Below are 15,053 nucleotides of genomic sequence, written 5' to 3'. Positions count from 1 at the left end.
AATTGTAACAAAACAAAAACCAAAATAAGCAAATACTTCATTGTTTTAGCCATGAACTAATAATGGACAGCTTATGTGATTGCTGCCAAAGAACGTAATGGATTTTCATGAGGATAAAAATATTACTTTTTTAAAATCGACTTCTTCAGTAAAAGATCGAATTTTATAAAATTAGTAAGTTTCTATTAATTTTTGAGAAAGTATTTGGTTTAGAGCCTTCACTTTATATGAAGTTGTACGGAGTAATCTGAGACTACGTTCAAGATTCCTGCAAACTTGAGCGAGCTCCTCGGTATGAATGGCATGAAAAAACAACAGCTGCAGAAAACAAGGGCGTAAATACCTAAAAGATGTTGTCTCAGGCATTTAGGGGGGAAAAAATGGAATAATGATACTCTTCTACTCCTCTTTCGTGCGCATTTGTAGCATTTCTGCTTATCCCTTTAGCTACCAGCAAGTAATTTCTAGTTTGCGGGTTTAGCAGGGCTGCGATGTTCGGGCACAGAGGTTCTCGATCAGTTCTGCCGCGCGTTACAAGCGGGGTGGCGGCACTGGCGGTGCCGGGCTCCGGGCGGAGCGGGCTCGGACCGCGGCGGCGGCGCTCCCGGCCGGTCCCACAGCGCGGCGGGCATCGTCCCGGCGGGGATTGTCCCGGGAGGCTCCGGGCGGGGCATCGTCCCGGCGGGCATCGTCCCCGGGCGGGGGTCGGCGCCTGCCCCGCGGGCACTCCGCCCCGGAAGGGCGCGGCCGCCGCTCCCTCCCTCCCGCCCGGGGCGCAGGTGAGGGCGGCGCAGGGATCACCCACGGCCGCTCCCAGCGCTCCCCGTGTCCGCCCAGTGTCGCTTCCTGGCTCTCCCTGGGGTTCCCAGCAACACTCCCTGGATCCATCCCGTGCCCCCGTGGTCCCCGTGCCCATGGCGGGGTTTGGAACTAGCTCATCTTTTAGGTCCCTTCCAACCCAGCCCTCCCCATTCCATGGTTAGGAGTACTCCCAGCATCGTTCCCTGACTCCTCTCAGTGCTCCCAGTTCGCTCCCAGCATCACTCCCCACTCCGCGCTCTCCTGCCATCCCAGTTCTTCCAGTATCGCTTCGTGGTTATCCTCAGTGCTCCCAGTTCTCCTCCCACTACTCCCAGTGCCACTCCCTGGCTCTCCACCAGTGCTCCCGGTTCCCTCCCAACGCTCCCAGTTTTACTCCCGGTGCTTTCCCTTCCCTGCCAGTATCGCTCCCTCCAGTGCTCCCAGCACAATGCCCGGCTCAGCCCCGTGTTCCCAGCCCACTCCCAGGCACGGGCGGGTTTCCCGCCCCTCCCGGCCGGGAGCCGGTACCGGGAGCCGCGCGCGGGACGGGACGGGACGGGACGGGACAGGGAGCGAGCACCGGGCACCGGGCACGGCCGCCGGCGCGCGCGCCCCCGCCCCGCGTGACGTGCGCGCCGCCGGGGCCGAGCGGCGCGCGCCGGGCGGGGGCCGGGCCGGTACCGGGCGGGCCCGAGCGCGCGCGCGCCGGGAGCGGGGAAGGGCGGGGGGAGCGGCGCGGGGGCGGCCCCGGCCCCGGCCCCGCCCGCCGGATAAAGCCCTGGGCGGCGAGCAGAGCGCGGCGGGCGGGAGAGCTTTCCCGGCAGCGATCCGCTCCCCCTGCCCTTCCCGGCGGGACTGTGGTGGCGGCGGCGGCAGCGGCTGCGGGGGGCATGCGGGGCCGCGGGGCGCCGCGCCGCAGCGGCGGCGGCGAGCACATGGCATAGCCGGGGCACGGCGGCGAGCGCCGGGCCGGCGTCACTGCGGGTCCGGCGGGGCGAGCGCGGCTCTCTGCATGTGGCAAGCGAGGAGGCGAGCCAGGGAGCCCGGCGGCAGCGGCGAGCACCCGGCGGCGCGGTCCTGAGCCGCCCGCCATGGATTGCAGCCTCCTGCGGACCCTCGTGAGCCGATACGTGAGTAGCGCCGGTGCCGCTCGCCCCGGGCTCGCAGGCGGGGCTCGGTCGGAGTCGGGCGGTCCCGTGACCGGCCGGGAGCTCGGGCGGCCGCACGTGATGCCCGGTGCGAGCGGGGATGCGGCGGCGGCTCCGGGTGCCCGTCCCGGGCTGAGCCTCCGCGGCTGACCCGAGTTCAGAGCGCGGTAATTCCGTGTGTGCCATACGGACTGAGCAGGGCAGATAAGCCTCGAGCTCTACAGATTTTATTATTATTTTTTTTTAATATATTATCTTTTGGTTTGTTTTTTCCCCTTCGCTATATTGTTTCAGTCAAACGACTTTTTTTGTGGAGTTGTCCAATATAAGCATTATAACGAATGGTCGGAGAGGTCCCAAGATTTTATAGGTGTGCGTGGTAAGATTCAAACACTCCGGGCTTGGGAGTGCTCCGGGGAAAGAGGGCTGCTGTGGCTTGGTGGCCAGCGTGTGAAACCCACCCGCATCGCCCAAAAGAGCAGCTGGGCAGCGCGTTACAGTGGGGTCCGAGGATAGGCTGAGGTGCGTCGGTGAGTGCGGCTCCAGTTCCGTGGAACCCCTAATAAATACTCAGGATAATAGTTTAAGTAGATTAGCAGCATGCCTTTAAGTGTGGGGTTGTTCAGTACAAGGCATGGGGACCACCAATACCAGGAAACGGCAAATTTCCCCTTTTGGCTACAGAAGTAATTTTTAAAAGATAGGGAGAGATAATAGGAATTTTCGAATACAAATAGATTTTCTTCCTATGCAGGAGGTACTTTTGCCTTGGTCAGAGCACTTGAGTTTTCTCACTTAGAGTAAATAGACTTAGTTTTGTGTGTGCCAAGAGCTGTGTCCGCTTAATACAGGCTGAAGTCTGTCTTTTTGAAGTACAAACGAAGAAAAGTAGCAGAGATGAAAAATTATACTCTTTTTTTTCTTCTGGTTTACAATAGGATATATATGGGATATAGAGAGAGTGGAGAGCTGAGTATTGAAAGCAGCTATGTGTATATGGATCTTTAGAAAGTGGTCCTAAGAAAAGGAAGAGAATACAGCAAATAATGTGTAGCAACAGTAATAACGAGGTATAAGAGAGGCAGTGGTCTCCAGATATAGAGACCAGGTGAGTTGAGCTGAGGTTTGTTTGGAAAGAGGTAGGATCACTTTGGGTGCAGACATCTGTCAGCGCTGATCTCATTGTTGGATTTAGTTTAAGGTTTCTTTCTTTGTGTATGCTCACATCTGGAGCCTGTACAAATGATGTGTTCATTTTGCACAGGGCAATCACACAGGTAGATCTCTTCTGCCTAGCATTGTTGCTAACCTCTTCCAAAGTAGGCTTAAGCATCAAATATGAAGGAAATGGGCTTGAGAGCAGCTGCAGTAAAGATACATGGGAGGACAGTATGTTGATAGTAAGGGGCTTGAGCTCTTGAGTTGTGGACTGTCACCTCACTTCTGCACTGCTGATGAGACCAACGCAGAGTCTAAAAGATAAACAAAACATTATTATATCCATGTGAAGAAGGCTTCTTCCTATTGCCCAGGTCACACTACCTTGTGTATTGTGTGCATGCCGATGGGCTATGCCCAGGTAATTGCCTAGGATGGTCCATGCTGCCTTGTCTATTTTCACCTGTTGCTTCTTGTTATTCTGCTTTTGCTCAGTGTCTTAACTTTGAAACCTTTCTTCAAGAGAAAGGTAATTTTAAGGGAAAAGTGCTGTAAGTAAATTTGTTTTCAGTAAGACCTTGTGGTCTGGCAACCTTGTGTTTGTGTTGCCTGGTTTTGCTTGTCTTTTTTGTATCTCCATGGTTCAACTACTTGTGTACATCTACAGCAGTGAAAATGACAAGTATTAGTTTGACTGCTGGGCCTGAAACTGACTGTTCTACATGAGTAGCAGATGTACATGCCAGGGACATCACTCCTGAATTGTTTGCCAAAGCTCTGTATGCACCAGCTGGGCACAAAGATGTAGATGTGCTTGCCACTTTCCAAACTACTTTTAATAAGAGAGACAAGGCAGCAACTCTGCTGTGGGAGAGCTGGAACATCTTGTGTTTATTCCAAAGTAAGCTCAAGCTTGAGTTTAGTTAAAGTCAACACAAAATCTTTTTTGTGGTCAGGGTCTCAGAACTGTGAGTTTTTGTTCTGCAAGTCTCCTGGACTTGTTCAGCTGCAGGTCCTTCCTAAAGAATGCTGATCTCTGGATTATGCCAAGAGCCTTGGCTGATGCATCTGGAGATGTTGGGTTAGCTGGGAGCTCTTATGGTATGATCTCAGAAAAACAAACAGTTGTGATGGGATGTACTAATGGAGACTTCTAATAGGATGGTTTCTCACAGTTCTGTGCCATTACTTTTCTTTCTCAGTCCTGTTTGTTATAGGGCATAAAGGCATAAGTCAAACTAGGGGGTTTGTTGTGGTTGGGAAGATCCCTCCCATTCCTCTTTGCTTTGCTGGACAGTTTCTGTCGTGAAGCAAGTGCAAAACCAGTGCACATATTTCCAGGCCCTGTAGAAGAAGAATAGCAGTGACTGGTGCTGTCAGCTTCCTGGTTAGCATTTTCAAATATTTGCTGTTTTACCTGCATTGAGTGTCCTTTTTATATCTTCAAGGCATTGAAGAGCTTAGTGATGTGTGTTGAATAAAATACATGTTCAGCATGCTAGTCATACTGTACTTCATATTTCTTCACCAAAAGATGTTGTAGTGTCTTAGAAGGACAGAGGGAATTGTCTTTATCTTACTAAATTTTTTAATTGACATTCTTTTGTTCTGCCTATTTAGATCATCCTGTGAATTTTGGGCTCTGTTCAGTTCACCTCTTGCTTCCTGTAACCTTTACTGCAGCCGTACTCAATTTACAGGACTGATGGTGGAAAATAACTTTTTTACAGAAAAAAATGTGTATTTCACTGCAGTACAGCTTAGATGAAGTTCAATTTTCCAAATCCTTTGTGATCTTTCAAGCTGATAAACAGCAGTGGAATTCTCTTATTTGCGTCTATTGAGGTTAATCTGTGTGTTTTACTGCTTTAGAATGTGTATGAGCTATGTTAGAGGCATCTCTAAGTAACAAAATAAAAACACCCTAGAATGCAGCTTTGCTTCTACATGGAATCATAGCAACCGAGTAAGTCTTCTACATTAAGATAAATAAGATAAATTTTGACACCAAAAATTTTTATTTTTATTTCTCAAATAATGGCTGTGTGTGGGTAATACGAACATTACTTGGTGGGGCTGTACTTTTTGTCACATACTCTATAAAATACAACCTTTTTTTATAGATGTTGCTTTTGCATCAGACAAAATAATTCTCTGTCTTCTCCTTGGATTCTCCAGAGGATGTGTGCTACCCCAGGGAGGGCAGCTGCACAGCCAGAGAATACAGAATTAGCATGGGGTATCCTGTAAGTGTAATGCAGAACTGGCTTAGTAACAAGAGAAACTTGTTAGTTGAATATTAAGCAGTGCTCTATTTAGGGGAAAAAACAAGCATATGATGGCAATTAAAACTGCCACCATACAAGATTAGCTTCTGTTTTGTAGTTAAATGATTTGGGACACTGTGGATATCATTAGTTGGTCTGTTCTGCCTGTGTTAATGCAGCTCTTTAGTTTTCTCAGATCATTTATTTTTGCTGGTGATAGGACTTCTGAAGTCTGTCCTCATCAAGTTAAAAGTTGGTTACTACTATTTAAACAGGTTTTGGTGACATCTTTCACAAAATGAGCACTTTCCTTAATAAAACACGGGCATATGTCTTTTGTAGCTGTTTATGGCTGAACATGGATTTAAATATTCCTGGACATTGTTGATTTGAATTTGGGAGGTGTTGCTCTTCAGCATATGCCTGTTTGCACACTAAATGGTTGCTGAACATCTTGCAGCCTATGGTGACAGTCTGTTCTGTATTTGTAAGACAGCTGGCCCTGGTCACTATAGGCTCCTGCCCAGGTTGATGGCTTTAGGTTGTACAGTAAATGCTACTGGGTCGGAGGTCTGTATTACTGAAGAGTTTTGCCTGTATTATGTAGTATATTTAGAGATCTTGCTACTTTACTACTTCTCCTCTTTCAGGTTCTCCTGTTACTTTAGGATTACAGATCTGGATCTTAAGTATTTGTTACCTGTGTAAGTATCTCTAAATGCAGGTAGTAGCAGGCAAGATGTGTTTCCAGAAGGAACAGTGATTTACTACAGCTTTTGTCTCTGGGGAGCTACTGGCCTATTAGTTGTGCAGGTATTTCTGAAAAGTATCTTTTTTGGGAGGCTGGAATAAATTGAGTTTACAAATGGATGCTCTATTTTTCACTTTTGTAGAAGTGGGTCAACTTTAATCGTGGTTTGAGAAGACATTTGACTAGCCTAACAAGGTAGTTGTGGTAGGGATTTTTAGCAAGTTCTTAACTATGTGTCATGACAGCTTGTGACTTTTCATCATTGACTTAGATGATTTTGTTGCCTTTGATTAGCATTATAATTCTCAAACTGTTTTCTAGTTGTATTGCCTAAGTATTTTACTTGTGTATGTGGTCTTAGTAGACATAAATTAATATTGAACTTGAGTTTATTTATTTATCTAACTTTGATGCAGTAGAGGTTGATAACTGATGTGAAAGCTGGTGAAATTGTAAGCTTTGGTGCTTTACAGTAATTTGTCTTAAAGGACAATCCATTTGTCAAGTGTTTCAGATGACCTGTAGTTTTTAATCTAAACTTAGTTCATTTGAGGGTGTTTGGTTCTTACTTTTTGTTCTGAATTTATTCAGCCTCCTTTGCACTCCTGCAGATGAGTATTAAACTGGTGCCATCTATGTTTCTTAGTCAAGGTTCCGGTTGAACAATTTTCTTCCTAGTCAAGTAAGTCAAAAGCATTGTTATGTTTTGCCTTGAAATTCAGAGGCATAATTTGACAAAATCTGAAGCTGTTTTAAGCTGTATATAAACACATTTATGTGACAGGCTTTGTCTGCTAGCTGTGTTGAGTGTTCCAAAGATGCTGTCTGTAGGATCTATATATGTACTCATGGGTCAACAATTAGTAACTTGCACCTCTTAGGAGTTTGTGTCTATTCCTGGTATGTAATCCATTTTTGTTATCTCTTGTGCAAGTCTGTGTGTCACAATGTTTGTTTGAAACTTGAGATGCTTCCCATCTCAGCTGTGCTTCACTGCAGGTACCAGTTCTTCCTGCTGTGGGAGGTTCAACAGAGGGCATCAAACAGCATGAGTAAGTTTTGAATTCCTGTTTTCCCAAGCACCACTGCTTTGTTATTTGCCTAATTGCCCTTTTCTCTTATTTTTAGTGAGGTGGGTATCTGTATGGAGTGCTTCCTGCTGACTTTTCCACAAGTTTTTTTTAAAAGGCAAAGTTTCAAAGCTTTGCTTAGAAGTTAATTCTTTTGAATGTAGCTGACAGAATTTGGCACTCCTGCAAATTTAGCTTTTCATACTGGTAGTGAGTCTCGTGCTCATTCTGGTTTGTAATGTAATCTAAAGATATTTCAGTATTATCTGATGCTCAGAATGCCCCAGGTACTCTCCCTTCCCCATCAATTATTTATTGCTGAAGGGCAGTAAACATGGAGAATTGCATGAGCTCAGTTTTTTTCCCCCTCCCCCAATCCATCAATTAGCTAATTTACACAAGAAAAACATAACTTCCTTTTTCTTTTGAGAATAAACAAATGAAAATAGGGCGTTGTGTATGTAAAACAGTCAACTTACAGGAAGTCAGTGTACATATTACATGCTGGTTGCTATTGACTACAAAATATTACTCATCTGCACTCATCAGATGTTCTATGATAGTAGAAAACATTGCTTTTGGCGCATCTAAATTGTAGAACTGTTTCAGTGACTTAAAATAGATCAAGAAGTTTGGATCTTTTTTTAGCATCAAAAATCCTGAGATGAGAACTGCATAGCTGCTTTTTGTCTCTTGATAACATGTTGTTTGATTAAAAAAAGTTGAACATTGTTCTGCTTTTATGCATTTTCTCAAGAACCACTGACTATCAGTTTTGCAAGCAGGAAGCCTTCTAAAAATTATTTTTGGGAATGGAAGAGGACAAAGTACCACAAAGCACATTTATAGCTTAACATCTCTGATGATCATTTCTCATTGATTTTTTTTTCTTGTGTCATACAGTAGTGGTTGAAACAAGAAAAGTGGCAAGATGGAATGGGATTTTCTAATGAGTCTGCTTTTTAAACCCCCAACACTTAGAAAGCAGTGACTGGGCTGACAAGTAAAGCATTCCACAAATTCCATGGCTGGCTACTGTTTGTGGTGTTGAGATGGGCATAGTAAAACTTAGTCCATCTAATTAGGTTTAAGTGTGACTAGAAATCCATTGTGGTTTGAGATGGTCCCAGGGGATGCCTGCTGCATGTCATGTGCAGGTGTGTCAGCGAGCAGAAACAAGAGAAAGAGCTGTTGCAGAGAAGACTGAGCAGATGTTTTAGAACCTATTATGAAACTGGATTCAACTTTACTGGGGTTTTTTTGTTTGTTTTTTTGTTGGGCTTTTGTTATTGTTGCTGTTTGAGCAAAATAGCATGCCTCTCTTCCTAGAAGTCTTTTAGACAGATGATATTCCAGAATAATTCAGCTTATTCTAGTGGAATACATTATCCTGTGTAATGGAATACCATTACATAGATAATGCGTTATTTTTATTTGTATAATTGTTGAGGGACATTTCAGCTGAAGTTCATCCTGAGCTGCAAAGCAAAATGACACTGGAATGCTATTATCTTCTCTTCTGTAATTACCATGGCAACAGCTGCAGGTAGACAAGGAAAACCAGGGATTCTTATTCTATATCATATGTACACAAGCTGTTTTTCTTCCCTCTCAGTAATTATTCTGAGAAGCCTGTGGCACAGACTCTTGAGTCGTCATTAAAAGTGATTTATTTGGTTTTTTTTTCAATTTAACTTTCATTTTAATTTTGAAACTATTGAGTATTTGTGATAGATACTATGCTAAAAAATGCACTCTTTTTAGGAAGAAACTGGCAGCCTTTTGGGTTGTTCTAGGAGACTGAGGAGGTGAGCCAGTGGCTCTGGAGTTTGGAAGATCAAAGAAGACCACAGGCTGATAAATCATGTGGATGACTTTGTGGATGTCTTTGTGGATGTAAATTTCTCTGTGCATTCATCTTTTCTTGGGACAGGGATGATAGTATTTTCGACCTTTTCCATAGCAAGAAGTTGTATGGGTATTTTAATACTTCCAGGGGACAAAATTTCTGTGTCACAGGAAGAAAACTGGGTGTGAACACAAGCCTGTAATGACTGTTTTTTGGGGTTGTCTTTTTCCTGTTACCTAAGTGTTCTGCATTGCTTCTCCTGATACCACCTATATCCCTCTTCATTCCTCCATCTGCATTCATGTGCAGATGGGTGCACATGTGCTTCCTTAAATCATGTGCTATTCATTTAGCAACGTCAAAAATTATGGCAAGATTTACCAGGGATACAAATGTATATTGATGTTTAAAAAAAGTCTTCATATGAGCTCTCTTCTGGTTACTGAGGCGTACTGGGGAAGTGTGTTTTGGTGTGCTTCTTATTTACATCATCGTGGTCATTACTACTAGCATGGGAGCTTAAGAATTTGGAGATTTCCTAGAGATATTTTCCCATTTATTTTGCTCTTCTCTGTAGACTAATTTCCCTTTTTGAAATAGGAGAATCTGTTTCCTTCATTAATCATTAAGCTCATCTAGATACGGGCTGGGGTAAGGGAGGAATAGTGTTTCTTTTTCCTGGTGACACTCACTAATCTCTTTGCTTCAGTCAAAAGAGGATTTCATCTAACCTATTTTGAATAAAGGATTAAGGACAATTAGGCTCTTCCTCTGCTTCACCATTAAGATGGGTTGTTGTGAAATCCTCTGAAAAGAACATCTGCTGATGTGCCATTAAAGTTTTGCAAAATTAATGTTAGTAATCAAAATAGTTGTATGCAGAAGAAAACCCTTGTGTATGAAGTACTTGTTTGGAGCTAATTGTATGGATGGACTGGGGAGAGGGAAGGAATTCTGAACTGTTTGCCCAGTAGTTTTTTTGTATATAATGCTTTGAATTTATACTGTGAAAGTAGACATGCAGATGAACTGAAATGGGTTTTTTGTCTGAGTTGCATTAGTAACTTGCAGTTCATGCTTAGCATTTTACATAGTTCTTCACTTCTTTTCAAAGTCCTATTAATGAGCTGTTTGCACAAATTATTGTAATCAAGTACAAACACTAACCATTATCTGTGCTTGTATAACTATTTGATGCTAGTTATATTCATTGAGATGAAACTGAATCAGCAGTGGCATTTGATGGCTAACATGAAACTGTATTTGTCAAGAGGTCATTAGAAAATAAAACTGATAAATGCTACTGGTATTGGAATATATATGATGTGCATAAGACAGTATAAGGGTTAATGTGAAGGAAAAATGGCTCTGTGTATTTTTGAGGAGTTTGACTTCCAATTTTATACTGTAAATGATAGAACTGGTTGCCTTCCATGAAGCATGGATAGTATTCTGTGAAGCTACAAAGAAGATAGTTGAGTGACACTTGCCTCTGAGAAACTGTACTTGCAGTCTTAATTTCATTACTAGCAGTTGTAGGGAGTTACTGAAACTCATAGTTTCTTTAGGTTTATTTCCTGCAGAACACTAAATAGTCGAATCTATTCCTATTTTTGGGATGGTAATTTATCTGAAGGGTTGTTGAGAAAAAGCTGAAGTATGTTTACTTGGTCTTACTCTTGAGGTGAGTCAAATAAACTGTAATTTCTGAGGCTGGCATTTTCCATGGCTCGTGAATGAGGAGAGTGTTTGGCTCTGGGATCCCAAAGCTCACTTCGTGGAGAATTGGGTTCTGTTAAAATGTATCTGGTGTTTTTGCCTTTGGCTTGGCTTTGGGCTTGAGGCTGTAGTAGCAGAGGGCACGCCCATCACTGGGTGAGTTTTGGGAATGTGCAGGAAACTTTGTTGGGGAATTTGACATCTACTTATTCAGTGATTACTTTTTTAGAGGGTTAAGACATTATTTGAAATATAACTGCATGAAAGTTCTTAAAAATCAGGCTGCCATTTAATCTTACTATAAAATGTGCTTTTGTAGAAATACAAGATGTATGCAAGAGTTTACTGTAAGTGTAGGCTTAAAACAGTTTGACTGAGTCATGGCTAAAAAAGTAAACTTCTATGCTGATATTTGCAGAAGTATAATGTAAGTAATTTCAGGCTAGACATTTTGCTTTGGTTGAAAAGACTCCTTACACTCCAAGCAGATCTTGATAGATTAATGTTAGTCCTTTTGTTTAATACAACATTTTTTCTCTAAAATAGAATACACTGACATGCTGTTGTTATTTATTGGTGTGTTATGTGTTACAGAACAGCTGTAAACTTCTATTAAATTGTGTAGTTCCTTTTTCTTTTAATTTTTTTTTCAGTGGAATTACATTAGCAGTAACTAGATGTTTAGAGTTGCCTTAATCTTTCATATTCTAGTCTCCTCACTATCCTTATGCACTTTGGAAAGCTTAACTCTGATAAATTAAACTTTTTGCTCACCTAGGCTAAGAAAAAAGGAATAAAAAAAAAAAAATTCTCAAGTAACCTTAAGTATTAAAAACATTATGAAGTTAATTTAATGTTTAAAATCCCATATATAGATTTTAAAATGTCTTATACTGTTTCTTTTAAAAGGATATTTAGTATTTTTATCCTTTTTAACCAGAAATTCAGATTTTTTCAGTTGCTGACTACCTTAAACAAGCAGTTTTCAGAGTTCGAAACAAGTCTTCTTTATTTTTGACTGGAAGCTCTTTGTATATTGTTGGTACAAGAGATGCATAGATAGTTGAATATATGGTTGGTTGTTATATCTTAGTGGGGAGAATGGGGGTAGGTGGGCTAAACCTAGGATTTGTTTAAGAAATTTGTTTAATGACAGTTACTGAGCACAACTACACAATTCTTTTACATTCTAAGATTTAAAAAAAAAAAAAAGCAGCACAAAACTAACCCACATGGTTATTGTAAATTCACCTGCAAATGCTGTGGTATTGTTAATCTCCTGAACAATATTAACTGACTGCTTGCTATTTACAGCTGTCAAGTGACCAGATGGCCTAATTTGTTAGGAGGTGCCTGTGTACTGGCACTAAGAGGGAAGAAATGAAGAGAAAAATGGAAGAAAGCTCCCTCCTTAGCCCAGAATGGCATGATTGCTTTAAGCTGATTCATGAATATGAATATGTTGACTTCTTGATGCTGTAAGCTTTTCTCTGACATAAGGAGGTTATGTTTCCATACTGGCTGGCTGTAATGGCACAGAAGCAATAGGAAAGCTTGCCATGCTGTTGTGAAGCAGTGCACAGTGAGCACAGGCAGGTATAAAGACATGTTTATAAAGGGCAGTCTGGATTGTGGTTTTGCATCTCCTGCCTCTTTGAGCCCAGGAGGTCTCAAATTTAAAAGGCTTATTTTTTTTGTTAAAGGAAGGTTCTTAAACCTCTGACTTACTTCCTAAGAAGTGGTTACCTTGAGCATTTTTACTCTGTTAGTGATATTTGCTGTAACTTGTTTAAAGACCTTTTATGGCAGCATATATATAAAATAAGTTTAAAAAAAATTACTTGAGGCTAGACTTTCGTTGGGCATGTAGAATTAAAGTATCAGTTTTCCTTTGCTATTTTCTTGTAAACTCTAAGGTATTTTAAGATGAAAATAGTAATGTTTTAGGCAGGCATTTGCTGTCTTAAATGTTAAAAATGGAGACAAAAACCAAACAGTTTGAGTTGTGGTAATAGTTGAGTCATTGAAAGAACTGCAAACTCTTGCAGGCCTTTAAGGCTAGTAAGGCAGTGGCATTGGCTTTTCTTGCTTTCTTCCTCTGCCTGCAGTCAGACCACTTAATTCTGCTTGTGATGACTATTTCTTGCTGCAGAATAGCAGCTGCTTGATTATGTGGCTTGTAGCTGATCCTTGACAATATATGATAAAGGGAAAGAGTACTACTGCACTGTCAAATTCATAGTTATGTCTTACAGATGTGCAGTGGAGAAGGAGGATGTGAACCTGAGCAGAGGGAGCTTCCCACCTGGCACAGGGCAGTTAGGTCAGTACAGGAGTGAAAAAGCATGTTTGTGGTGCTGCTGGCTGCAGGCAGCTGCATCTGGTTACTTCTTCCTTAAACTGATTAAAGGTGTGATCTGGAGCTCCCTTCAGTGTCCTGCAGGGTGGGTGTTAAGTGAGCTGGGGCAGTGGTGTGTGTGTAGCTCTTGCAGGAGCTGTCAGAAGGGACTGGCTGCACAGACAGCTCTGTGCTTGCTTTCCCTCTTGGGATGGGTTGTTGGCTCGTTCACAGACATCTGTTTCACTCTGCTGAGTGACAAAGCTCTGGGCAGTGACTGTGTGGGTGCATTCCTGGAGAGGCAGCTCTGTTCCCTGGGTTTGAGGCTGAAATGGGTAAGTTTTGCTGTGAGGGAAGAAGTGCTGCCAAGTGCCAGAGTTCTAGGTAGTGCTCCTAACTGGAGTGAAGTGACATCCCTGAGTGCTGACTGATGAGTCAGGGGCTGATTTGGCAGGATGCTGATATCCATGGCACACTGCCTTGTTTTGTGAGTAGCAGCTGGCATCAGAAAAGAAGTAATTGGGAGAGGGATGGGAGTTAAGAGTTTGTCTAAATGTCAAGAAGCTTGGTGATTTATAGAATGAGGAGAAGTATGTGGGGGACTACATACTGGAGGGAATGTTACTTAAAAATAAACCAGCTGGGAAGTAACTCCACCTTTTTTCTCCCCAGACTAACTCTCTGTGTGTGCTCATGCAACACTTGTGTCCTATGACTTGACCTTAAGTTCTAAGTGCAGTCAAAACATAATGATGTGTGGGGGAAGTGGAATAGCCCTTAAATACCTAATATTTCCTCCTGTGTTTGTGAGAACATGTTTTACAGAAATAAGGATGCCAGTGCAGGAGTACTTGAAGTCTGTGAAAGTCTATAGCACAGGCAGCTGTGGGAGACTGCTGTCTCTGGTTTAATGTGAAGACCAGTGTCAAATGCTTAAAAAGCAAGGTTTTCTTTGCATATAGACAAGGTCTACACGATCTATTTTACTAATGATATTTGGAATTAATTATTTCTGAAAATAATTACTTACACTCAGCGTTTCTAAAACAAGCAACAAAATATATTTGTTAATACCAGGCTGGTCTGAAAAAGCTTCATGCTTTTTACCTCTCTTTCAATAAAGTGACAAGATAATCTGGAGAGATCCCTTCTAACCTGCCTTGCTCTAATTTTAAAATAAGATCTAGTGACTTCTGCTTAATTTAAAGGAAAAAATACTCTTGCCTCTTTTGCAGCCATCTTGGTTTTAATCTCTGAGCCTGTGGAAGTAATAAGAGATCCTAAAGTTTAAAACAGGCCCTGTGGATGAAGCTGCATAACACTCTTAAGTGATGACCCAGAGGCTCCACAGCAGTAATTAGACTGTGTGGTGTGTTTGCTCATTTGTGCTTTAAGATCACAACAAAGGTTCACAACAACTTTCCAGTGTTTATCTTATTGGTGAAAGTTACTGTAGGTAGAACTGAGGCTTTCATAGCTGTGTACCTGACCAGGCTAAAGAACTTCTCCTGGTTCATATTCTTCTAGTTAAAGAAAGATTACTGCAGTCAGCCTATACATGGTTATTATCATCATTCCCTACTGTCTTTAACTCATGTGCCTATTACAAAACATTTTGCCTTAAAAAATGGATTTTTCTCAAAGTAGTGAGTAATTTAAGATGTCTGATTCATGTACCTTAATTCAGATGTTCATAATATCTGAGGAAGTTCTAGCCTGAAGAAGGATGGTAGTGAGTAGCTAGGAGGAGAAGGAGCTGTGGATGGGAAGCCCTTTGAGAGCTACATGCCTATAACTTAATTTGGAAGCTGCTGTTGTGTGTGACCTGAGAGGTTGGAAAAGAAAAGCTACTAGACTTTAATTAGTAACAAATAGTGTGAAAATGCTTGTGCCCTTGAGACTTAAGCTGGCCTGTCTCAGCTTTCATGGCAAGATCGTTGTCATCATGGAGC

General features: G+C 42.4%; 1 protein-coding gene across 2 annotated transcripts in view; it reads left to right on the top strand.

Annotated features, from left to right (window-relative positions):
* Positions 1-1,700: 1,700 nt before the first annotated feature.
* ATP11A (ATPase phospholipid transporting 11A) overlaps positions 1,701-15,053 on the top strand; it is a 115,963-nt gene continuing 102,610 nt past the window's right edge. The window contains exon 1 of one of the 2 annotated variants that reach the window (XM_056490628.1): positions 1,701-1,931. In XM_056490628.1, the coding sequence (XP_056346603.1) occupies positions 1,893-1,931 (39 nt within the window). In that variant the 5' untranslated portion in view covers positions 1,701-1,892. The remainder of the gene's footprint in view (positions 1,932-15,053) is intronic. The other variant, XM_056490637.1, reaches the window with a different exon arrangement.

Source organism: Oenanthe melanoleuca, chromosome 1 (genome assembly GCF_029582105.1).
Source record: "Oenanthe melanoleuca isolate GR-GAL-2019-014 chromosome 1, OMel1.0, whole genome shotgun sequence".
In the NCBI taxonomy this organism is placed as follows: Eukaryota; Metazoa; Chordata; class Aves; order Passeriformes; family Muscicapidae; genus Oenanthe; species Oenanthe melanoleuca.
Note: the sequence above shows the minus strand (reverse complement) of the source record. Positions and strands in the feature narration are given on the sequence as shown.